General features: G+C 41.3%; 1 protein-coding gene across 6 annotated transcripts in view; it reads right to left on the bottom strand.

Moving 5' to 3' along the window:
• Positions 1 to 11,468: 11,468 nt before the first annotated feature.
• Positions 11,469 to 24,491, bottom strand: part of LOC145345263 (WD repeat-containing protein 26) — a 155,013-nt gene continuing 141,990 nt past the window's right edge. Inside the window, exons 12-15 of one of the 6 annotated variants that reach the window (XM_080193076.1) lie at positions 23,935 to 23,979; positions 20,225 to 20,354; positions 17,979 to 18,164; positions 11,469 to 13,289 (exon numbers count right to left, since the gene is read on the bottom strand). In XM_080193076.1, coding sequence (XP_080049202.1) covers positions 13,267 to 13,289; positions 17,979 to 18,164; positions 20,225 to 20,354; positions 23,935 to 23,979 — 384 coding nt within the window. In that variant the 3' untranslated portion in view covers positions 11,469 to 13,266. Of the gene's footprint in view, positions 13,293 to 17,978; positions 18,165 to 20,224; positions 20,355 to 22,784; positions 23,481 to 23,934; positions 24,112 to 24,491 lie in introns of those variants that run through there. The other 5 variants (XM_080193075.1, XM_080193077.1, XR_013887043.1 and 2 more) reach the window with 5 other exon arrangements.

The following is a 24,491-nucleotide window of genomic DNA, read 5'->3' as shown; positions in this document are numbered from 1 at the left end:
GAATTACCTTCTCTCCTTGGCAGCAAAGGGGCAACTGGTCATTTGACATGAGTTATCGCACTTGTCCTTCATGTTCAACATGCTATACCAGTCATGGAGTGTATTTAGTAAGTGCTCACCTGAACAAGAACTTTTCAAAAAGCACATTTAGAGGTAGATTTATGCAAAGTCACTATTGATTATTTAGCCACAATGCATCTGAGCAACTAACCGATTTAGGTCACAAGTCCTGGAAAAAGGTCATCTCTATTCAGTCCCAATATATGGGTGTGAGCTTTCACATAAATGTTGTTTCATTTAAGGATCTGATAATCCCCCTCAACAAGGGTAATTTAAACTTTTCAACCTCTCCCAAGTTGCCACTTCTGAGCAATGCCAGAGTGTGTGTCACACTTTCAACAATCTCCACAGAGTATCGGGGGTCGAGCAGCTTTAAGTTTGGCTCTCCATTTTCATCATCTATTACTGCAGAAAGAAATTTAACAAATGAACACAAGACTAAGGATGGAGAAGATACTCTAATCCGGCAGTGAAATAATACAGAAGTCTTTCGATTTGATTTATTATTGTCACATCTATGAAGATACAGTGAAAAGTATTGTTTCTTGCACGCTACACAGACAAAGCATATCATACATAGGGAACAGTAAGAAGTCTCACTATACCAAGTTAAAGGCCAACAGATTTATTTGGAATCACGAGCTTTTTTCCTCAGGTGATGAAGGAGCAGCACTCCAAAAACTTGTGATTTCAAATTGACCTGGTGGACTTTAATCTAGTATTGTGAGACTGTTTACTGTGTCCATGCCAGTCCAATGCCAGCATCTTCACATCATATATAGAGGAGAGTGCAGAATGCAGTGTTACTGTCATAGCTAGGGTGTAGAGAAAGATCAACTTAATTTGAGATAGGTCCATTCAAAAGTCTGATGGTAGTAGGGAAGCTGTTTTTGAGTCAGTTGGTATATGGCCTCAGACTTTTGTATCTTGTACCCAATTGAAGACAGCAGAAGAGAGCATGTCCAGAATGCAGGGGGTCCTTGATTACATTGGCTGCTCAGTGTAAACAGTGTCAATGGATGGGAGGCTGGTGTGAATGATGGTCTGGGTTTCGTTCATGACCCTTTGTAATTTATTGCGGTCTTGGGCAGAGCAGGAGCCATACCAAGCTGAAACACAACTGGAAAGAATGCTTCCTATGGTGCATCTTTGGCAGTTGGTGAGCGTTGTAGTGGACAGTCAAATTTTCTTAGTCTCTTGAGAAAGTAGAGGTATTGGTGGGCTTTCTTAACAATGATGTTTGCATAGCGAGACTAGGACAGGTTGTTAGTGGTCTGGATACCTAAAAACTTGAAGCTCTCAACCATTTCTACTTCTTCCCTATTACACTAGAGCATGCCCTTCACTAAACTTCCTGAATTTGATGACTATCTCCTTAGTTTTGTTATCATTGAGGAAGAGATTATTGTTGTCACATTGTTCACCAGATTCTCCATCTCTTTCCTGTACTATGTCTCATCATCGTAGTGGGTTGGATCTCAAACAGTGTCCCAAACTTAAAAATTGAGTTGGACGAATTTGGCCAGTCAGAGGTGTATAAGGAGTATAGTAAGGGGCTGAGGACGCAGCCTTGCAGAGGATCAGTTTTAGGATGATCATAGAAGTTTTGTTGTCTATCCTTACTGATTGTGATCTGTGGATTACAAAGTTCAGGATCCAGTTACAGACAAAAGAGCTGAGAACCAGGCCATGAAGTTTAATGATGAATCTCAAAGGAATAATGGTGTTAAAGGCTGAGCTGTAGTCTATGAATAGGATGCTGCCATAAGTGTCTTTGTTATCTAGGTGTTTCAGGGTTGAGTGTAGGGCTAGGGAGATGGTGTCTGCTGTGGACCTGTTGCAGTGATTGGTGAACTGTAGTGGATCCAAGCAGTCTGGGAGGCAGGAATTGATTTGTGTTACAACTAACCCATCGAAATACTTCATAATGATGGAACCAGCGGAAATTATAATTAAAGCACACTGCTTGGCTTTTCTTTGGTACTGGGGTGATGGTTGTCTTCTTCAAGCAGGTAGGGATCTCAGATTGGTGTAAAGAGAAGTTGAAGGTGTCTGCAAATACCCCACCAGCTGATCCGCACAGGATCAGAGTGTTTGTCCAGGTACCCCACTTGGGCCAGTTGCTTTCCATGGACTGACTGTTGAGAAGGCTGCTTGGACTTCTGCAATGGTGACTTCAGATACAGGTTCACCTGAGGCTTCCAGGGTGGAGGGTGTGCTCTCACTGACCTCTTGCTCAAAACAGACATAGAATGCATTGAGCTCATCAGGAAGGGCTGCACTGGAACCAGTGATTTTACATGCCTTTATCTTGCAGCTTATGTCTTGCAAACCTTGTCATAGGCGGTGGGAGTCTGTGTGGCTAGCTTGGGAACTTAGCTTGATCGGAACTGTCTTTTGGTATCTTTGATGGAACTACGTAGTTCATATCTGGCTTTCTTGTAAAGCCATGATCTGGAGATGCTGGTGTTGGGCTGGAGTAAATCCAGTAAGAAGTCTCACAACACCAGATTAAAGTCCAACAGGGCTATTTGGTAGGAAAAACCACTAGCTTTTGGAGCACCTCACCTGACGAAGAAACAGGAAAGTCGTGTTGGACTTTAACCTGGTGTTATGAGATTTCTTACTTTCTTGTAAAGGTCAGGATCACCTGACTTGAACACCTCAGATCTAGACTTCAGCAGTGGATTTCCCTGTTCATCTATGGTTTCCATACAGATTTGCTCCCTTGGCACAGTTTCCTAGACACTTATTAATGAAGTCAGCATATTCATTCAGGCTGGGTTGCAAATTTTTAAAATATTGACCAATCTACTGACTCCAAGCTGACGCGTAGGAGCTCATCTGATTCCTCAGGCCAACGTTGTATGACTCTCTCTGATGGATTCTCCTGTTTGTAGTCTGATTTGCCACAGTGTGGGTGGATGATAGAGCGTTAGGCATTTTTGATATTTGTGGTCTTGGATGTTTAGGCCTGTGCTGGAACAGGAGAGGTGTTGGTAACTTGGTAGAATGCTTTTGAACTTGGCCTGATTGAAGCCCCCAGCCACAACGAACAAGGCCTCAGGATGTTTCCTGTCACCGTAACCTCAAATATAAATATGGCATAATGTTTGTAAAATCTTCCCACAGATTGTATGGCAGATTCACTTTCTTTTCCCCCCTTGAAGGTCAACGCTGAGATCAAACATCCTGCTTATGTCATTGATTTCTACTCTTCAATCCTCAACTCCAGCCAGAGATATAGCATCACATATGCCAGAAATTAACTTGCACACTGAGAAGCTCAGCAATTTACAGTCCCAGATTAAAGGCCATTCATCTTATTGCTGTTATGGAATCTTGTTTGTACATAACAGTAGCTACATTTACCCATTTATTAGCCACAGGTGGCATTTTAAAGTAGCTCATTATATGTGCATCACTGAGTAATGGTAAGGAGTTGGGTAATTACAAATCTTTACTGGTTTTAACACAATGCTTGGAACAATTTCATATCCCCACCGATAAGTCTTAAAGGCAAAGCTATTTAACAGAAAGGAAGGAAAGTATTAGGTTGTAACAAATTCCCTAAACTCAGTCTGACTGAACAGTTTAACCTCTGTATGAGATTCTGAATCTGATCACTTTTTTCAATGACACCTCTTCTGCAGTAATCTGTTTGGGTGGTTGGCTAGATGGCTGGTTTGTGATGCAGAGTAACACCAACAGCACAGGTCCAATTCCTACACTGGCTGAGGTTATTCATGAAAGTTTGCCTTCTCGATCTTGGTGAGGTGTGGTGATCCTCAAGTTAAATCATCACCAGTTAGCTCTCCCTCTCAAAGGGCAGATCAGCCTATGGTCATCTGGGACTATACCATTACTAAGAGTATCTCAGAGGTGATCACTGCAATATTTAAAAAAATTCTCAACTAAAGGTTCAGTAACAGCCCATTTTCCTTATTTGCCATCAACTGCAGAAGATCCTAAAATGTCAGGATCCAAGGCAAACGTGGAAAAAAGGGTGGGCATCAAAACGAAGGGGTGTTCTAGTCAGTATCAAGTTGGGACGACTACAATTTCTAATTTACAATTACCTGGAATTTGAAATTTAGAAGAGGTAAATTTGCAACATCCAAACTGGGAGGGATGATGAAATGACAAGAAGAGTCTTAGATTGTCTGCATTAAATTTCATAGCCTCTTCTCTATTGTTCTAACATCCAACAATTGAACCATTGCCCCAGGACATTCAATGGCATTGCCAGTGCTGAATCCCCCTCTATTATCATGGGGGTTAAACTATTGACCAGGGAGCAAACTAAGCTACATAAATACTATGGCTACAAGAGGAGGAGCTTGGAATTCTGTAGTGAATACTCACCTCCTGACTCCCCAGAGCCTGTTCGCTATCTATAAGGCACAAGTCAGTGTGATGAAGTACTCTCCACTTGCCTGGATGGGTGCAGCTCCAACACAAGAACTTTGACACCATCCAGCTGCTTGATTGGCACCCCATCCACACCACCTCAGACATTCAATCATTCACCAATGTGTACTATCTTCAAGATGCATTGGAGCAACTCACCAAGATTCTTTTGACATCATCTTCAAAATCCACAATCTCTATCACCTAAAAAGACAAGGGTTTCAGATTGCACCACCATCTGGAAGCTCTGCTCCAAGCTACACACTATCCTGACTTGGAAGTATATTGCTGTTTTTTCATTGTCACCATGTCAAATTCCTACAATTCCCTCCTGAACAGTATTGTTGTTGTACCTTTACCACATGGACTGCAATAGTTCAACAAAGTGGCTTAGCACCTCCTTCTGAAGAACGATTAAGGATGGGCAATGAATGTTGACCTAGCCAACAACTCAGTACAGCCAGTGAAATAATAAACAATGCCCTGCAGATATACAGAAAAATAGATGGCAAACTTATCCATGAATGCTGTTGAAGTAACTTTAGACACATTTAGAAGTGCTGGTTAGTTCTAAATCTGTCCAGCCATTACAGAGCAGCAAACAACAAAACCCACTGAATATTGAAGCATATAGTCAAGGCAAGAATGAGCCATTAGTCTTTGGAATTCTCTACTGTTATGATGGCCATGGGGGATCATCAACAGAGCTCCCTGTGGGCCTTATTGAATATGAGCTCCCCTATTAAGCAAGTGGAGTCTCAGCCAATAGGGAAGCAGCAGCAGCAGGTTCTGATTGGCAATCAATCAGACACAGTATCAATTGAGACTCTGTAGGTGTTGAAAGGCTGTAAATAAAAGGGTGATTGGTGTTGGAAGACTGGCCTTGGTAAGATTATTACATCTATTCTGGAGATCAGTGGAGGCTGGATCATGTTCAATGCCAAGTAAGGCTGATTTTTGATTGATGACTCTAGAGTAACAAGAGGACAGACAGGTAAAGTGCTACAACCAGATCAGCCATGATCTTATTGAAAGATAATAATGTCTTTCGATGTGCTGAATGGCCTAGTCCTTTTGTTATGATCTTACAAATGCACAAGAAGTGATAAAAGATAAAACAAACATTAGGATTGACACCAGATAGAGGTAACATTGAAGATGCTGTGACAGATATTTTCTGGATGGATGAAATTCCAGTTACATTTGCCCCATCTTGTGAGACATCTGAATCAATGAGAGATGCAAATATCATCCAGGATAACAAATCAGATTGATCCAAAACCTTTCAAAGCAAACTAAGAACTGCTCTCCTGCCTGAAATAAATGGATCTAGCCAAGGGTTCGGATCACACTCCTACTTAACTTGTATCTAATTCCCAAAGCTCTCCCCGCAGTTTTACATATGGAAGCTGTCCATTTTGGCAAGTTTGACTGTTGATTTTCTGACTGACATAACCCAAGAAGAAACCACTAGTGAACTAGTGAGCTATGAGGAGAGGCTGAATAGATTAGGCTTGTACTCATTAGAGTTTAGAAGAATGAGGGGAGATTTCATTGAGACGTATAAGATGATGAATGGGATGGATAGGATAGAGGTGGAGAGACTCTTCCCGCTCAGAAAGGATAGTAGGACTAGGGGGCATAGCCTCAAGATAAAGGGGGGGGGCGGTTTAGAACAGAGTTGAGGAGGAACTTCTTCACTCAAAGGGTGGTGAGTCTCTGGAATTCTCTGCCTGTTGAAGTGGTGGAGGCTGCCTCGCTAAATATTTTTAAGACGCGGGTTGATGGGTTTTTGATGAGAGAGGGGATTAAGGGTTATGGGGAGAGGGCGGGAATGTGGAACTGAGCCACGACAGATCAGCCATGATCTTATTGAATGGCGGGGCAGGCTCGAAGGGCTAGTTGGCCTACTCCTGCTCCTATTTCTTATGTAACTGGATTGAAACGTATAGTACACACTCAAGGCATGACTGTCTTTTTATTGCCCAGTGACTTTCTTAGCTGATGCCAGTCAATTATCACAGTAAGCTGATGCAAAAGGTGGAAGTGAACTGTCACAATACATCAAACCTTAAATAAAAAGATTTTAAATCAGCAGCAAACATGGTAAGTACCAATAAAGGGCAGTGAAGGGGGCCTTAGTAGATTCCAAGTCTGATAACATGGGTATCTAGAGGGCCTGAAAATAGCAGGCTGACGCTATAGGGAATATGCTAATGTTGTACAATTGAAATCTGAATGGAAAAAGCAATCTATATGAACTGACAAATAAAATGAAAGCATCAAGACTGTGGGATACATGTTCAGCTTCCAGTATAATACTAGCAAACTACACATGCAGAGGTAACACTGACTAACACTAACTCTCACTGGCGTTATTTAAAAACAAAGTATCTCAGTGACCCTCTCGAATGACTATGTTAGACATCCTGGGGTCCCCTATTATCTGGTATTTATTCTACACCCTTTTATCAGATGTAGAATATACTGAAACATTGGTAACTATGAAAGGATCCCAAAATTTGTTGTGTTCCTGGCTTTTAAGGCACTTTCTCAACTGCACCAACAGACAATAAAAATCCTTTAAATAGTGGTGCCCCATTGTTTAGGTATTTATTTATCAGTGTCACAAGCAGTCTTATATTAACACTGCAATAAAATATAAAAGATTGAATATAAAAGTAGGGAGGTCTTGCTGCGGCTGTATAGGGCATTGGTGAGGCCGCAGCTGGAGTACTGTGTGCAGTTTTGGGCACCGTACTTACGCAAGGGTATTTTGGCCTTGGAGGGAGTGCAGAGGTTTACTAGGCTGATGCCGGAGTTGAGGGGGTTGAGCTATGAGGAGAGGCTGAATAAATTAGGCTTGTACTCGTTAGAGTTTAGAAGAATGAGGGGAGATCTCATTGAGACGTATAAGATGATGAATGGGATGGATAGGATAGAGGTGGAGAGACTCTTCCCGCTCAGAAAGGATAGTAGAACTAGGGGGCACAGCCTCAAGATAAAGGGGGGGGCGGTTTAGAATGGAGTTGAGGAGGAACTTCTTCACTCAAAGGGTGGTGAATCTCTGGAATTCTCTGCCCGTTGAAGTGGTGGAGGCTACCTCGCTAAATATTTTTAAGACGCGGGTTGATGGGTTTTTGATAAGAGAGGGGATTAAGGGTTATGGGGAGAGGGCGGGAATGTGGAACTGAGCCAAGACAGATCAGCCATGATCTTATTGAATGGCAGGGCTGGCTCGAAGGGCTAGTTGGCCTACTCCTGCTCCTATTTCTTATGTTTCTAATAAGGTTACTGTGAAAATCCCCTAGTCGCCACACTCTGGTGCCTGTTCAGGTACACTGAGGGAGAATTTAGCACGGCCAATGCACCTAACCAGCACGGCTTTCAGATCTTAGGACACAATTGTGAACATTAAAATGGATCACCAGTCTTCGGGCAGTGGAAATGATCTCCTTCTTGACCTAACAAGTTGGTTGAGGAACCAGAGCCACATTATTTCAACTGGACACATGCTCAGGAAGTCCTTTGCATCTCGATACCACAGCACCAGCCCTTAAACTCGAAGCAAAAACAAGTCGGATCTAAAGGGTACTGTCATTTCAATTAAAATAATCTCCCTGTTCTGAAAGTCAGGAGAATGGCCTTTGTCGCAAGTGATTCTCTTCCTGGTGACTATTTCCTGAGCTTTTCGTAATGTGCCAGCACAACAAATATAGAGAGTGTTTATTCTCTAGCACTCATTTGTAGATTACTTACAGGCCTTCCCACTAGAAGCAGTTTTATTCTTTGCTGTGTCTTGCCTCAATAATGGGCACAGAACTGAGTTTGATGCCAAATTTCCTAATTCAAGACCAGTTAAAACAGGACTACTACTTTGTTACGACACTTTGGTCGCGGTACCATTGCAAACAAATACCTGAATCAACTTATTTATCATAAAAGATCTTTGGCCCAAGACATTCTCCCAAGAAATTTATTAAGTACTCACTTCTAACTAATATATGAATGATATATGTGCTGTTTACTGTCATTTGGAGTGAGGGTGGAACTCTAACAAAGTGCTTGCAATGCAAGTAATATAATCCTTATCGAACAAGATTGAGTGGTGGTGATATCCAAAAGCAAGAGAACATTCCACTCAATAACCGAGGTTATCAAACAATATTTTGTAGACAACGTTCACTTTTGAATTTTACGACCAGAGTACCCAACTATTACAAGTCACCTGCTACTTTACTATGAAATTATGGTTGAGGTACCTTCTCAAACATCTCAATCAACTTAATCATGAAAGGTATTAATTCTGTCCAGCATTTAATAGTGACAAATCTTGGGTATAAATATAAGGTGCGTTATAGAGTGCTGCTAAAAACTCCTGGGAGGAAAAGCATCTAAATAAAATGCTGCTCAAAAATTAATTGAAAAATTAATAAATATTATTTTGCAAGTTTTTCAATTCAGAGATCCAACCTATTTCCTTAGAACAAGGTATGGAGACAGGTTATCAAAATACTGGCATCCATCTTCTCATGTGACTGGGGGATAGAGATAGATGTCTATAAAATGTACTTGGATAAAAGTTACCAAATATTGACGTACTTATTTCTTGATTGGATGGTAGGAACAGGAAATGTCTGTGAAAGGCACTACTTTCACCAGCTAAATGAAGACATTCTGCATGTGGTTATAGAACATAGAACAGAACAGGCCCTTTGGCCCTTGATGTTGTGCCAAGCTATGTCCGAACCCAAGATCAAGCTATCCCACTCCCTATCATTCTGATGCAGTAGTGCAGAATACCATTGTAGTACTGATTAATACAGTCCCAGATTAAATAACTTGTTGAGGTTATTTAATGCAGGGCTGCCATGTCAGTATAGCCCTGGGAAAGGAAAGATTAAATTAATCATGCCCCAATTCCTAATCAGCATCTTTCTGAAATGTGGGCATTACTACAACGAGTCAATGAGGTAGTGGAAGCAGGCACGATAGCAACATTTAAGAGGCATCTGGGAGAAAATAGAGGGATACAAACTGTGTAAAGGCATAAGATTTTTTCTTCAGTTTAGTTAGGGCTTCATGATCAGTGCAGGCTTGAAGGGCTGAAGGGCCTGTTCCAGGGCTGTATTTTTCTTTGTTCGCTTTGACTAGCTTTGAATGCAGTGCTTCACATAATTAATAGCCTAACCCACTGCCTTAATTTACATCAAAGAAATTAACAAATTTGGGGTTGGAGCAGGAAAGAGCCTGCTTCTAATCTGCGTCAGGTACTAAAGCTGAATACCCTTTTAATATTGAATGCTTTGTTGTTTTCACTGGATATTATCTCTTACCCCAAGGGGCACTTCACCAAAAGAAGAGTCTGAAGTCAAACATAAAAAATAATTCCCTTACATACCTGACAAAAACATAGATTGTGGAAGTTGTCAGAGGCCTGGATTTTCACCAGTGTTACTGTCCGAGGACTACCTATGACTTTTACCAATAGAACACTACAGCACAAACAGGCCCTTCGGCCCATGAGTTGCGCCGATCACATCAACACCTACCAATCTATAGACCTATCTATAACCCCCAATCCCATTAAATCCCATATACTCATCCAGAAGTCTTTTAAAAGACCCCAGCGAGTTCGCCTCCACCACCACTGACGGCAGCCTATTCCATTCACTCACCACCCTCTGAGTGAACTCCCTCTCTTAACTATGACAGACCTAAAGATTAAATCCTGACCAAAGATAAAAAGAAGGTTGTGATGCCAGCTGGGGAAACAGAATGTGTTATGAATTAGCCTCTACACCCTAGGGCAAAAAGGGAAGAGCAAAACAAGTCAAGGCTCATTATCTTTACTATGTGAGACTACTAAATGAGTTAAATCATCATTTCAGGTCAGTGTATGTGCATTAATAGCATCACCAGCTCCTAATGAAGCTAATTTTTGAAAATGGACCATTAGTTGCCTCCATAACCAGAGCATAGTGTATCCACCATCTGATCAAACTGAATAGATTGATAAGGGCTGCGAAGTTCACAATCTCTACTCCGCAGCTCACAGAGGAGCTCAAAGGGCACTGTTGGCAGAACACCCAAGCTGCACTGAAATTTATGTGAAAAGATGATCTACTTTGTTCCGAAGTATGTACTGATATTGGTGATGCTGCAATGACTTTATATTATTCTGGTACATCTCTTGTCAGAACCTATCTACCAGGAATTAACCTTTTCACCTTCACCTCATTAAGGGGCACTCCAAAAAAGTGACTATTTACCATCCATTCCAAGTGTATAGTTAATGTGGCATGGTAAATCATCTAAAAAATTCAACAGTGCAGAGTATTAACACCCACCCACAGTTCAGACAGCAAATAACTAGCACACTCAGTGCACTTTCCGCCCACTTTCTAACCATAGGTCATAAGATTATAGCGTAGTAAGTACCTAGTAAAAGGTCTTGATGCATGCAAACATTCAATTCTTTGGATTGAAATTAAATACCCAGTGCAATATCTCAAACTCTGTACAGAACTGATGCTGAATACAGACCACTGGAGCTGCCCCAGTTAACGAAAACTGCCAAGCGGAAATGTTAACGCTGACTGCGATTTAATTACATCTCCAGAATTATGCTGCATGTTTAGCTATGAATCAGAGCTAGTGAAACCACCCCTGGTTCAGGCCTAGTTGATATTGGTACAATTTCAATAGCTTTAGGTTAGATGTGCTACATTGCACACTAGCAGCTACACTGCTGCCAGTTCTGGCAATCTCTACTTGAACAAATCAGATTGTTAGCGATTGCCTTCTACAGTCTCTTAGAAATACTGCTCTCTCTCCTCCAATGTCTCTTTGTCCAATACTGAATGCAAGAATTTAGACGCAAATTACAATTTTATTAATGGGATTCAACCCACACCCCCATCACTACAAAGTGATCTTTGTTTTCCTTCTCCTCTCCTTCCTCAGTGCAAAAAGCAAACTTTCAAATAACACAAATCCAAATTTGGAAGAGAATTTAATTTTAGTTCTAATAGCAGTTGTACATAAAAAATAAATCGTGGACTCTAAAAGAATGTACAAATAAATTGGCAAGTACAAATTTATGATCATTTAGCAACTTGATCGATGAAGTCACTATTTATCAGATTGCTTTGCTGTTTCCCACGCTGTCCTCCCTACCCCATACCTAACCGACAGAAGTCAAGTACTGGTTACACCACTAACTAAAGGCATTTAGATAAAATTCCCTGCCTTTTCTCTTGACCCCTTAAGATCTGCACACTTGAATGTCACTTCTGAAGAGGAGGAACAAACTCTACACTGGAGATTGGATCGCCATTAGAGATAGCACCTATGCTCTTTTCACTTGAGCACTAGCGCAATACAAGGTAATTAGCCAATTGTCAGTGAACATTGATAAGTGAAATTATGTTGGTAACACATGCAAAAAGATCTAAGCAGTTTGGCCACTATGTGAGGTGAGAAACCTTGGACAAATATTACTTATTAAATTCCGTGTAAGAATTTAAAAGTGGGCAAAACAGAAAAAGACAAATACGGCAAAGAACAATCATATATTGCACAAGTCAAGGTGCAGTAAGGTTTCCCCTCATTAAACATTTACATTTTGTCCCCACTTCCTTCTTTAAATCTTCCCATGCACAGCAGCAGTTCTCTGACAGGATGGAAGGCACGCAGGCATGCGGCCTTCTTCCTCGCTCTGCCAATGCTGCTTTGTAATAGGCCATGTGTAGCTGTTCAAAAAGTGCTGCAGGGTTCACTGATTTTTCCCAGCTTGTACCAACCTCCCCTTCCCCGAGGGAGAAATACCTGGTGCCAATCTCCAGCTGAGATCAAGAACTTGACAAATTGGAATCAATGATGTAAAACCCTGCCACAGCTAGTTAGCATATTGGAGGTGTCACATCACTCGGCACTGATTCTGCCTTCAACTCAAACAGGTGAAGTTACAAATCTGAATGAAAGAACATGTACTACTGTCCAGTCAGCAATACATGTACCCTCTTCAATCAGTGTCAACTGGGTTTAAAATGATCTCTAAACAAATCAATGTGGCATCCCACTGCAGTGAATTTAAAAAATGTTACTGCTGTGATCCTTTCACGAATACTGAAATGAATTTATCATTAAACAAATGGAAGAACATGATGAGGGAATGAGTACAGGAAACTGAGATTTAAATGATCCAGCTAACAATTAGGATTTTTAAAAACCCTGACATTTTACACATGAACGCTGAACTTTTACCCTCCCCAAAGATCACAATGAAAAAAGTTTCAGGGCAGCGAGACCCAAGATGAAGTTCACAAACTGAGCTGTAGTTTCTTCCACTAATTCAGACTAGCAGAATGAAAACAATCTTCTATTTTAGTGCATGTTTGTTCCATACTAAAGCTTTCTTCACCTAGCAAATGTGTTAGACTCCAAACAAGTACTCAAAATTCCACTGTGTAGAACAAGGTAGGCTGCCAGAGCAAAGAAAAGGGCAGAAAGGTTTTTGAGTTCGATGGGAATCCTAATGTAAAATGGTTCCTCAAGACCAATGAGTAAAATTCAAAATGATATCCCACTGGGGTCTAAGGAAATTGCTTCTCTTGGACTTGTAACTATGAAGCAAGGTGATAAGATGCTGGCACCGGTTAGAGGACCGGGAATGAGGTCTTCATCAAAAGCATGTCTTGTCCAGTAATCAACTGCAGTTGGTTTGTGCCAAAATCCAAGCTGTTTTGTTCCGTGACTAATTTCAGTTCAAAGCTGTCTGTTGCAAAGTCACCGTCAACTATCCATGCTGCTGCAAGCTTCTGAGGAAGAGGAACACAGGATTAATATGGAAAATAAAATTGAAAATAAAACCATAGATGGGTTGCACATCTGTGATTTAGAGTGTTACAAGGTAAACAATTGTTTTGGGTTGTTCAAACGAGCAGTGTTGCAAGTTCCAGATGTCCCTCATTGGATTCCCAGACCGTAAATCAGGTGATGGATAGTGGACAGTGAAGGTTATCTCGAATTACAATGGGAGCTTGATCAATTGGCCAGTGGGCTGGTGAATGATGGATGGAGTTTAATTTAGATAAATGCGACATGATGCATTTTGGTAGATCAAACCCTTTGGAAGACACAAATAATATGCCAAATGTTGATGACAGGAAGGCTATGGCAGGTGAGAACTTAGAAACTATCATCACGAAATAGGTAGTGTTGGGCAAGCTAATGGGGCTAAAGATAAACTGATTGGCCCTGACTGAATGTGTCCCAGGATACACAAAGAGATGGTGGGGCACAGCCTCAAGATAAGGGGGAGGCGGTTTAGAACGGAGTTGAGGAGGAACTTCTTCACTCAAAGGGTGGTGAATCTCTGGAATTCTCTGCCCGTTGAAGTGGTGGAGGCTGCCTCGCTAAATATTTTTAAGGAGCGGGTTGATGGGTTCTTGATAAGAGAGGGGATTAAGGGTTATGGGGAGAGGGCGGGAAAGTGGAACTGAGCCACGACAGATCAGCCATGATCTTATTGAATGGCGGGGCAGGCTCGAAGGGCTAGATGGCCTACTCCTGCTCCTATTTCTTATGTTCTTATGAAATAGCAAATGCACTAGTGATAATTTACCGAAATTCTCTGGACTCTGGGGTGGTTCCTGCAGATCAGAAAACAGCAAACGTGATGCCACTGTTTAAAAAAAGGAGGTAGACAAAAGGCTGGTAACTGCAGGCTGCTTAGCTTAACTTCTGTAGTAGGGAAAATGTTTGACTCTATCAGGGAAGAAATAGCGAGACATCTGGATAAAAATGGTCACGTTGATAAGACGCAACATGGGTTCATGAAGGGCAGATCATATTTGATTAATTTTGTGGAATTCTTTGAGAACATTATATGTGCAGTGGACAATGGGGAATCTGTGGATATGGTGTATCTGGATTTCCAGAAGGCATTTGACAAGGTGCCACATGACTACTGCGTGAGATAAAGGTGCATGGCGTTACAGGTAATGTATTAGCATGGATAGAAGATCGGTTAACTAACAGAAGGCAAAGAGTGGGAGTAAATGGGTGTTTTTCTGGTTGGCGATCAGTAGCTAGTGGTGTGCTTCAGGGACTGCAATTGTTTACAATTTACACAGATGATTTGGAGTTGGGGACCAAGTGTAGTGTGTCAAAATTCGCAGATTACACTAAGATGAGTGGCAGAGCGTAGTGTGCAGAGGATGCTGGAAGTCTGCAAAGGGATATAGATAGTCTTAAGTGAGTGGGCAAGGGTCTGGCAGATGGAGTACAATGTTGGTAAATGTGAGGTCATCCATTTTGGTAGGAATAACAGCAAAATGGACTATTATTTAAATGGTAAAAAATTGCAGCATGCTGCTGTGCAGAGGGACCTGGGTGTTCTTGTGCAAGAGTCTCAAGGAGCTGGTTTGCAGGTGCAGCAGGTAATTAAGAAGGTGAATGGAATTTTGTCCTTCATTGCTAGAGGGATGGAGTTTAAAGACACTGAGGTTATATTGCAGCTACATAAGTTGCTGGTAAGGCCAGACCTGGGGTACTGGGTACAGTTTTGGTCTCCTTACTTGAGAAAGGATACTGGAGGGGGTGCAGAAGAGATTCGCTAGGTTGATTTTGGAGTTGAGAGGATTGGCTTATGCGAGACTGAACAGACTAGGGCTATACTCATTGGAATTCAGAAGAATGATGGAAAATCTTATAAAACATACAAAATTATGAGGGGAATAGGCAAGATAGAAGCAGGGAAGACGTTTCCACTGGCAGGTGAAACTAGAACTGAAGGCATAGCCTCAAAATAAGGGGAAGCAGATTTAGGACTAAGTTGAGGAGGAATTTCTTTACACAAAGGTTGTAAATCTGTGGAATTCCCTGCCCAGTGAAGCAGTTGAGGCTACCTCATTGAATGTTTTTAAGGCAAGGATAGATAAATTTTTGAACAGTAAAGGAATTAAGGGTTATGGTGAGTAAGTGGTTAAGTGGAGCTTAGTCCACGAAAAGATCAGCCATGAACTTACTGAATGGTGGAGCAGGCACGAGATGCCAGATGGCCTAATCTTGCTCCTAGTTCTCATGAACCAGCTGGGAGCTTATGAGCCTTTGGGAGTATTGTAGAACAAAGATCTAGGGGTGCAGGTTCATAACTCCTTGAAAGTGCAGTCACACATGGACAGGGTGGCGAAGACGGCATTGGCCTGCTTGGATTCGTTGGTCAGAACATTGAACACAAGGGTTGGGGGCATCTTATTGAAGTTGTACAAGACATTAGAAAAAAATCTCAATTACAAGGGAGGAAGAGTTAGGTTTTTTAGGAAACATTAAGACAGACAAATCCCCAGGGCCTGATGGCATCTATCCTAGACTGCTCAGGGAGACCAGAGATGAAATTGCTGGGCCTCTGGTGGAAATCTTTGTCTCTTCGCTGGACACAGGTGAGGTCCCAGAGGATTGGAGGATAGCAAACATGGTCCGATTATTTAAGAAGGGTAGCAAGGATAACTCAGGTAATTATAGGCCGGTGAGCTTGACGTCCATGGTAGGGAAATTGTTGGAGAAGATTATTAGAGATAGGATACATGCACATTTAGAACTGAATAATCTCATTAGCGATAGACAGCATGGTTTTGTATGAGGGAGGTCATGCCTCACAAATTTGGTTGAGTTTTTTGAGGAGGTGACAGAAACTATTGACAAGGGAAGGGCCATGAATGGATTTTAGTAAAGCATTTGACAAGGTCCCTCATGGCAGGCTGGTGCAAAAGGTTAAATCTCACAGGATAAAAGGTGAGCTAGCTAGATGGGTGGAGAACTGGCTTGGCCATAGAAGATAGAGGGTAGCAGTGGAGGGGTCTTTTTCTGGTTGGAGGTCTGTGACTAGTGGTGTTCCGCAGGGCTCTGTACTGGGACTTCTGCTGTTTGTGATATTTCTAAATGATTTGGAAGACGACGTAGCTGGTGTGATCAGTAAGTTTGGGGACGACACAAAGATTGCTGGAGTTGCGGATAGTGATGAACATTGTCAGAGAATACAGCAGGATATAGATAGGCTGGAAAATTGGGTGGAGAAATGGCAGATAGAATTTAATCCAGATAAATGCAAAGTGATGCATTTTGGTAGATCCAATGTAGGGGGGAGCTATACAATAAATGGCAGAACCATCAGAGTATAGACATACAGAGGGACCTGGATGTGCAAGTCCACAGATCCTTAAAGGTGGCAGCGCAGGTGGAGAGGGGGTAAAGGCGGCATATGGCACGCTTGCCTTTATTGGATGGGGCACAGAGTATAAAAGTTGGCATATGATGTTGCAGCTATATAGAACGTTGGTTAGGCCACGTTTGGAATACTGCGTCCAGTTCTGGCCGCCACACTACCAGAAGGACATGGAGACTTTGGAGAGAGTGCAGAAAAGGTTTACCAGGATGTTGCCTGGTATGGAGGGTTTTAACTATAGGGAGAGATTGGGTAAACTGGGGTTATTCTCCCTGGAAAGGAGGAGGATGAGGGGCAACCTAATAAAGGTGTATAAAATTACAAAGGGCATAGATAGGGAAGCTTTTTCCCAGGTCGGAGATGACGAACACAAGAGGTCACAAGTTCAAGGGGAGGGGGGCAAGGTTCAACACAGATATCAGGGGATTGTATTTTACACAGAGGGTGGTGGGGGCCTGGAAGGCACTGCCAAGCAAGGTGGTTGAGGCGGACATGCTGAGATCGTTTAAGACTTATCTAGATAGCCACATGAACATACTGGGAATAGAGGGATACAAACGAATGGTCTAGTTGGGCTCATAAGCGGCGCAGGCTTGGAGGGCCGAAGGGCCTGTTCCTGTGTTGTACTGTTCTTTAGTTGACTTTGGGTTTTCATCTGACTGTGCCCACAATTCAAAAGTTGTAACTAAGGAACAGGAAGAGCAATTGGCATTTGGCCCATCAAGCTTACTCTGCCGTTGAGTAAGAGCATGGCTGAATCTTCTGTACCTTATCTAACCCACAGACTGCACATTTGGCTTAATCTCTGGGAATCAAATCTTGTGAAAAGTCTGACAACACCAGGTTTTACAAGGGAAGCATACCCTAACTTAGCTAAGAAAACCAAAACTTAACTTTAAGTGTAGAGTCATCAAAATCTAGATCATTGCAGCAAAACTTTTAAGTACTCTAAAAAATGCAAAGGCTAAAATACTATTTGCCTTCATAATTATTTGCTGTACCTTCATGATAACCGCTTATGATTTGTGTACAAGGATACTCAAATCCCTTGGAATATTAAGATTAGTCTCTCGCCTTTTAAAAAAAAAATCTGCTTATTCACTCTTCCTACCAAGTGGATAATTTCATGCTTCCCCATATTATACTCCATCTGTCACCTTTTCATTCAGTCATTTAAATATTCATAAACCTTTGCAGCCTCTTTACATTAGACTTTGTTTACTTTTCCAGCGAGCTTTCTAACAGATTGTCAACAGTAGTAATTAATTTGACTTATCACCTTCAGACTCCTGGTTGTTTAATAAAGGCGCTGGTCCCCATATCCTGACTGTACCATCATCTGAAGCGCTAGCCATCATGGATGGGACTTGCGGGTTCCAGCTTACGCAATTTACTGTTCGAGTGTGTCCTGTCAGTTCTGCTATCGGCAATTCGCTCCGCTTGTGCCAAATATAAACCTTGTGATCTACAAAAAATTTTCCATTAGCATACAAATTACAGCATTCTATTGCAGCCCATCAATTCAATCCATAATTCATAAATTAATTTAAATGGTAATTTTATAAATTACTGTACTTTAAATTAGCACTTTTTCATTAAAGGCCCAGACTGAGGGATCAGGCAATTGTCTACTTTCTGTTCTCAGTCACTCCCCACTGAACCATTTGCAAGGGGGCTTTAGGCAGGCAGATACGCACCAGTATTAGATGCAGCTTGGTCCAGGATAACACGGCAATTTCTCACACTGTGGAAGATTTTGGTTTCCCTCTTGTCCCCTCCAAAATTAACACATCTGATGCCAGCAAATGCAGAGAATTAGGAGATAGGTCGTGGAAGAAGATCTCACCTCACTATGCTGAGATATGAGAGGTGGGGGAGGGGAAATGAGAAAAACATTTTTGTGGAGTGAGTAGTAATGACCTGGAACTCTACCTACAATGAAGCAGAGATGATTCATGCTTTCAAAAGGAAATTAGATGGGAACTTGAGGGAAATAAATTTGAAGGACTACAGAGAATAGGCAAATGGGACTGATGAGATTGCTTTACAAAAGCCATCATAGATATGATGGGCTGAATGGCCTCCTTCTGCGCATTAATGACTCAGGGTCTAGCTGATTCACAAAACAGGGAAAGCTTTAAGCCACAAAGAACTAGGAGCACACTCCAAACTTGCCCCTCTTTGCCCCAAGATTTGGCAAGACCAATGAGGAACTGATGAAATTTATCTCAAATATTTTTAACTCAAAGTTAGCAAAATCTGCTGCTAAATAGAAAAGGTAAACCCCAAAATTATACACAGTCACTGCTGAAATTGTGTACAATTCTGGACGCTGCACTACCGGAAGGATGTTGATGCACTGGAAAGGGTGCAGAAAAAGATTGACCAGGATGTCGCCTGGTTTGGAGGATATAGACTAAGAAGAAAAGTTGAACAAGTTGGACTGTTTTCACTGGAGCATCAGATGATGAGGGGGACCTGATTGAGATTTACAAGATAATAGGCTTGGATAGAATGGATAGTCAGAGTCTTTCTCCCAGGGTCGGGGGCATAGGTTGGAAGTGGGGGGGCGCAGTTTAAAAGACATGCAAGGGGAAAGTTTTTCACAGGTGGTGGTGAATGCCTGTAACGTGCTGCCGGAGGTGGTGATGGAAGCAAATTCAATAACAACATTTTAGAGGCATTTGGATAGATACCGAATACAGTAAGAAGTCTCACAACACCTGGTTAAAGTCCAACAGGTTATTTGGTAGCACAAGCCACAAGCATTCGGAGCACTGCCCCTTCATTAAGTGATGATTAATGCTCACCTGATTAAGGGGCAGTGCTCCAAAGGCTTGTGGCTTGTGCTACCAAATAAACCTGTTGGACTTTAACCTGGTGTTGAGACTTCTTACTGTGCTTACCCCAGTCCAATGCCAGCATCTTCACATCATAGATACTGAATAAGCAGGGAATGGAAGGATATGGTCCAAAGATGTGCAGGTTAGGTTGAATGGCCACGCTAAGAAATTGCCCCGTAGTGTCCAGGGATGCATAGGTTAGAGGGATTAGTGGGTTTAATATGTAGGGATATAGGGGTAGGGCCTGGGTGGGGTTGTGTTCGGTGCAGACTTGATGGGCCAAAGGGCATCTTCCTGCACTGTAGGGTTCTACGATTGGACCAAATGGATGAAAGAAAATATTAGAGGCATCTGTGTCGGCACAGACTTGGTGGGCCGAAGGTCCTGTTTCTGTGCTGTACTGTTCTTTGAAAAGACTGTTGGAGGTAGATCCACGTGGAGGAAATACTGTTGATACATGCCTCTGCATTTACTGCAATTTTCTATGGCTCAAGTAATGGTGGGTTTCTGCTAATAAGATGCCAAGAACATGGGCATTTAGTGAATATTTCCCCCTCCATCATCTACATCAAACCACCACAGGCAAACAGAGCCAAGTGGAGTAGCTCTTGCCATCTGTGGACTGAATGAATTTGCTTCTATACTGTAGGCATCTATGATGCTGTGTACCCCTGCTTCTTACCTTCACTGCCACTGGCTATAAAGTCTTCATTGTTGCCCCCAAAACATGAATGAATTGTGTAAAATCCTTGTGTGACACCTTGATACTTTCTCACTAAAACACGGTCCTGTAAATCCCATAGATGGACTCCCTGGCAGAGAGAGAGAGAGAGAGAGAGACAGAGTCAGATGGAATTTTAGGCTTTCTATTGTACTTTATTCTAAATAGTCTTTGAAATAAATACACATAATTAACATTCAATTGTTCTGGGCAATATGAAATAATGATATCCAGATGGTCGACTATTAATTTGATTAGAAATATCTTCTTGGTTCAGGGAGCAACTGAAAAGATTCAAATTTCTGGTTGACGTTAACCCTGTTATCTTTTCAGCTGCAGACAGACCTGCATTTTCTCAGTATCTTTGATTTTGAATATTCTGAATTTATAGCATTTACACAGATAAACACTCCACATTCAATTATAAAAGCTCAGACCATCGCCGCCCTTAGCACAGTTTGAGTGCTTGCCACTGGCTGACAATTTTTCCATCGGTAGGCATAACCATTTTATCAAACTGACTCACTGTGGTTAAGTAGATTTGGATGTAGTCAACTATGATGCACTCATGACTCTTCCAAATTCTGATATCGTTTGGTTGTGTTCCTAGCCCAGTCTTTTAAAGGCAGCAATACTTGTTTCCACCTGCTACCACATATTTAAGATCTTTTTACCAACATACAAATTAGGAGGCGCAGGCCATTTGACCCTTCACGCTTGCTCCACCATTCAATAAGGCTGATCAGATTGTAACCTCAACTCCAAGTTCTCACCTCCCCCAATAATCTTTCACCCCATTGCTCAAGAATCTATTTACCTCTACATTAAAAACATTCAGACTCTGCTTTCATCATTTTGAAGGAGTTCCAAAGACCCTCAAATTTCAGGGTAAAAAAATTCTCGTCTCCAGCTTAAATGAACAACCCCTTATTTTCAAACAGTGACCACTAGTTCTAGATTCTCCACATCCACCCTGTCAATACCCCTCAGGATCTTAAAGGTTTTGATCAAGTCACCTCTTACTCTTTTAAACTCTAGTGGATATAAACCTAACCTCTCCAACTTTTCTCCATAACTCAACCCACTCTTTACTAGTATGTGACTAGTAAACCACCTCCAAACTGTTTCTAATGCACTTGCATCTTTCTTTAAGCAGAGCAATACTGTACACGGTAATCCAGATGTGGTCTTGCTAGAGCTCTATATAACTGAAACATAACCTCCAACTTTTGTATTCAACTCCCTCACAATAAACAACAACATTCTATTCGCTTTTCTAATTACTTGCATACTTGCTGTATCTACATGCTAACCTTTTGTGATTCATGCACAAAGACGCTGAGATCTCTCTGTATCTCCAAGCTTGGCAATCTCTCACCATTTAGATAATATGCTTCATTTTTTATTCTTCCTGCCAAAATGCACAATTTGATGCTTTCCCACTTCATACTCCATTTGCCAGGTCTTTTAAAGCACTACTTTATTTGGCCAAGCTTTGAGTTACCGTCTCATATCCACTTTTTGTTATACACACTATGAAATACTGTGGGCTGCGGTTCTACATTAAGTAGTACTGTACAGGTGGGCAAACAACAGCTCACAAATTGTGCACAATCCAATCTGCTCTCTATCTCCTTTAACAGGAATAAATAAGCATGGAACCAAAGAATCAAATATCACAAGAATAATAGTCAAAGAAGTTTTAAAATCCCTTAAAAAAGAGGGAGGTGGAGTGGCTTAATAGATTTCTAAAAGCATGGCTACCAACAATGAGGCAATGGAAGAGGAACGTACAAGAGGTCAGACTCAATTTGTTTCAGTACTGGAACATATGATTGCAGATGAATGAAGGGAAACATTACGTTTCCCATTTCAAACACCTACAAGTCAGATATAGCAAGTAGATGCAGCATAAAACCGGATTAACAATTCAGTTCAGATCAAGGAATGTAGCTCATTGTGTAAGATAAGCACCATTTATTGCTGAGCCCTTATATGGATTAATTACCAAGGCCCTCAAACATTCACAATTCAGTGTTGCATTAGAAAATGACACAGTAGTCCTCAAACACAGTTACATGAGGGTAGTACAAACCTTTTTTGCAATTACGCAGCCCCCACTTGAATCCATTATTTACTGACCATGAAAGTTTTGCCAGAATTGCAACAGGTTTGATTATTGAACCCTTCATTATCTCAGTACAAATGAAACACTGTGAATTTTCCACTGGAATTTTAGCAAGTAATACTGAAATTATATAAATTATTTAGGTCCTTGCATTGGTTATATGTGGGAAACCTGAGCTTCTGAAGCATAGTCATAAAAATACTTTAAAAAAAAAATCAACAAGTGATTAAAGCAGCTCACTTCAGTCTGGTTTAAATCCTAACACAGGCAAAATGCCTTTTTCTTAAAAGTACAAACCAGATGTCTTCTGCTAGAAAATAGCATAAGCCAGCCGTTTCCTGAATCACAATCATTCCAGTGTAGTTCAAAGTCAAAAATCTGTAGAAGAATTCTCATTGTTGAAAATCTGTTGAAACTAATGTCCACTGAGCTGTAAGGTGTAGCTGGCTATACAGAGTTTACACACCATCTTCTTAGATCGCAGGTTTCCACTACTTCAGTCAGTTTCACTCAATTGGATTTTCTTTTTCATAGAGTCACTACGTTGTGGAGTTGTGCAAAATTTAGCCAGATGGCACACTGGCTTTCTGGAGGCTGTAACGTTTAATAAAAGTCATTGAGGACATCCCTTCTCTATCTTTTTGATCAATGCTGCATTTTGATCATGCGTATGTAAGTGGACACCACTGCCAAGATTTTCTCTTTACATTGAACTGAGAGATGCAGAATCAATTCACCACAATGGGACCTGCAATACTCTCAGGTTATGAAGAATTGTAGAAATGCAGTAATCAGCTTACTGCAACAAACCCTCAATACTCTCAGGTTATGAAGAGATCCATCATATTGTCACCATATGAGACGGAGCTTCTGAATTCCAAAGCAGACTACAGCAACATCAACCTCTACATCACTAACCGTAGACACCTTTCCATGCCTGAAACAAGAAATCAAGATGACGGAGATGGTGGTCAAGAGTCAAAAGATTCACTTTAACTGTGAAGTAAGCTGTGAGATCATTTGAGGGGATCTGGTTCGTCACTCCCAACAAGTATATTCATCATTGTTCCAAGCCTTCCATGGGGTGGTCTAAACACGGAGACAGCGTAGGGTCAAACAAGCAGAAATTCAGAGCTATAATCCAAGGTCAAAAAGCTCTCCGGATTCATCATAAAACTAGCAACTGTAGATCTCCCACCCGCTCTCAACCCACAATCCATATTAGTATTAAAATCTCAACATCACAACTGACCCAAAGCAGCTGAGTCAAGTCTACTTTCAGTAAAACAAAGTCCAGCAAATTTTGTCCTAATCAAAAATCAGAATTCTTCAACCTTAGGCAATGAGCTTCTTGTATTATTTTTAAACAAAATTTCAGGTTTCTGATTAAGTCTACAGTGTTCTTTACACCATCCTGTGTATAACAATTTTAAAAAGTCTTAAAGATAGTTGGACCAGGACCTCAAGTCACCATCACCACTTAGTGTCAAAAGAATACAAGCTTAAATCAGTTCTGGTTGATTTGTGCAGACTTTCTACTCACTCTTGAGCGAATCGACTTGTGCCTTTTCTCTTCATCTTCCATTGTCTTCAGTTACATTTTCACCATGCAGAGGGAAACATATTGAGTCTTGTTAAAAATTCAATTCCAAATAGCTGGCTGCTTCTTGAGGTATCCCAGAGAGATCAATGTGCTTGCAGGTAGATATAGCGGAGAGATCTTGCAGTAGAGGTTGGAGGAAAAGCACATAAAAAGACAAAAAAAACACAAAGCTGCCATCAAGTGATAAATGCACCCCTCCCCATTAATCTGATCAGCTTTGTCAGAAGCAAAGACAGCTGGTTTCAGTGCAGTGAACGTAGTGATAATACTGTGGGAAAGTGTCAAGAACTAAGACTAATGTTTCCTGCACAGCCTGTGGTCTTCAATACCAACATTCAATTAGTCATCTAAACAAATGTCCAACATTATCTGGTTTAAGGCTTAGAAGTACAATAAATAAGTTCCATCTGTTCAAATGGAAAGCTGTACAGTATACATTGACTGTACTGCCAATTTCACATCCATGTATCTGGCAAGCATGCTTCTCCAGACCAAAT

The sequence above is a fragment of the Carcharhinus amblyrhynchos genome, chromosome 7 (assembly GCF_965287045.1).
Source record: "Carcharhinus amblyrhynchos chromosome 7, sCarAmb.v2.hapA, whole genome shotgun sequence".
Classification (NCBI taxonomy): Eukaryota; Metazoa; Chordata; class Chondrichthyes; order Carcharhiniformes; family Carcharhinidae; genus Carcharhinus; species Carcharhinus amblyrhynchos.
The sequence above is the reverse complement of the archived record's forward strand: the minus strand, read 5'-3'. Positions and strand labels throughout refer to the sequence as shown.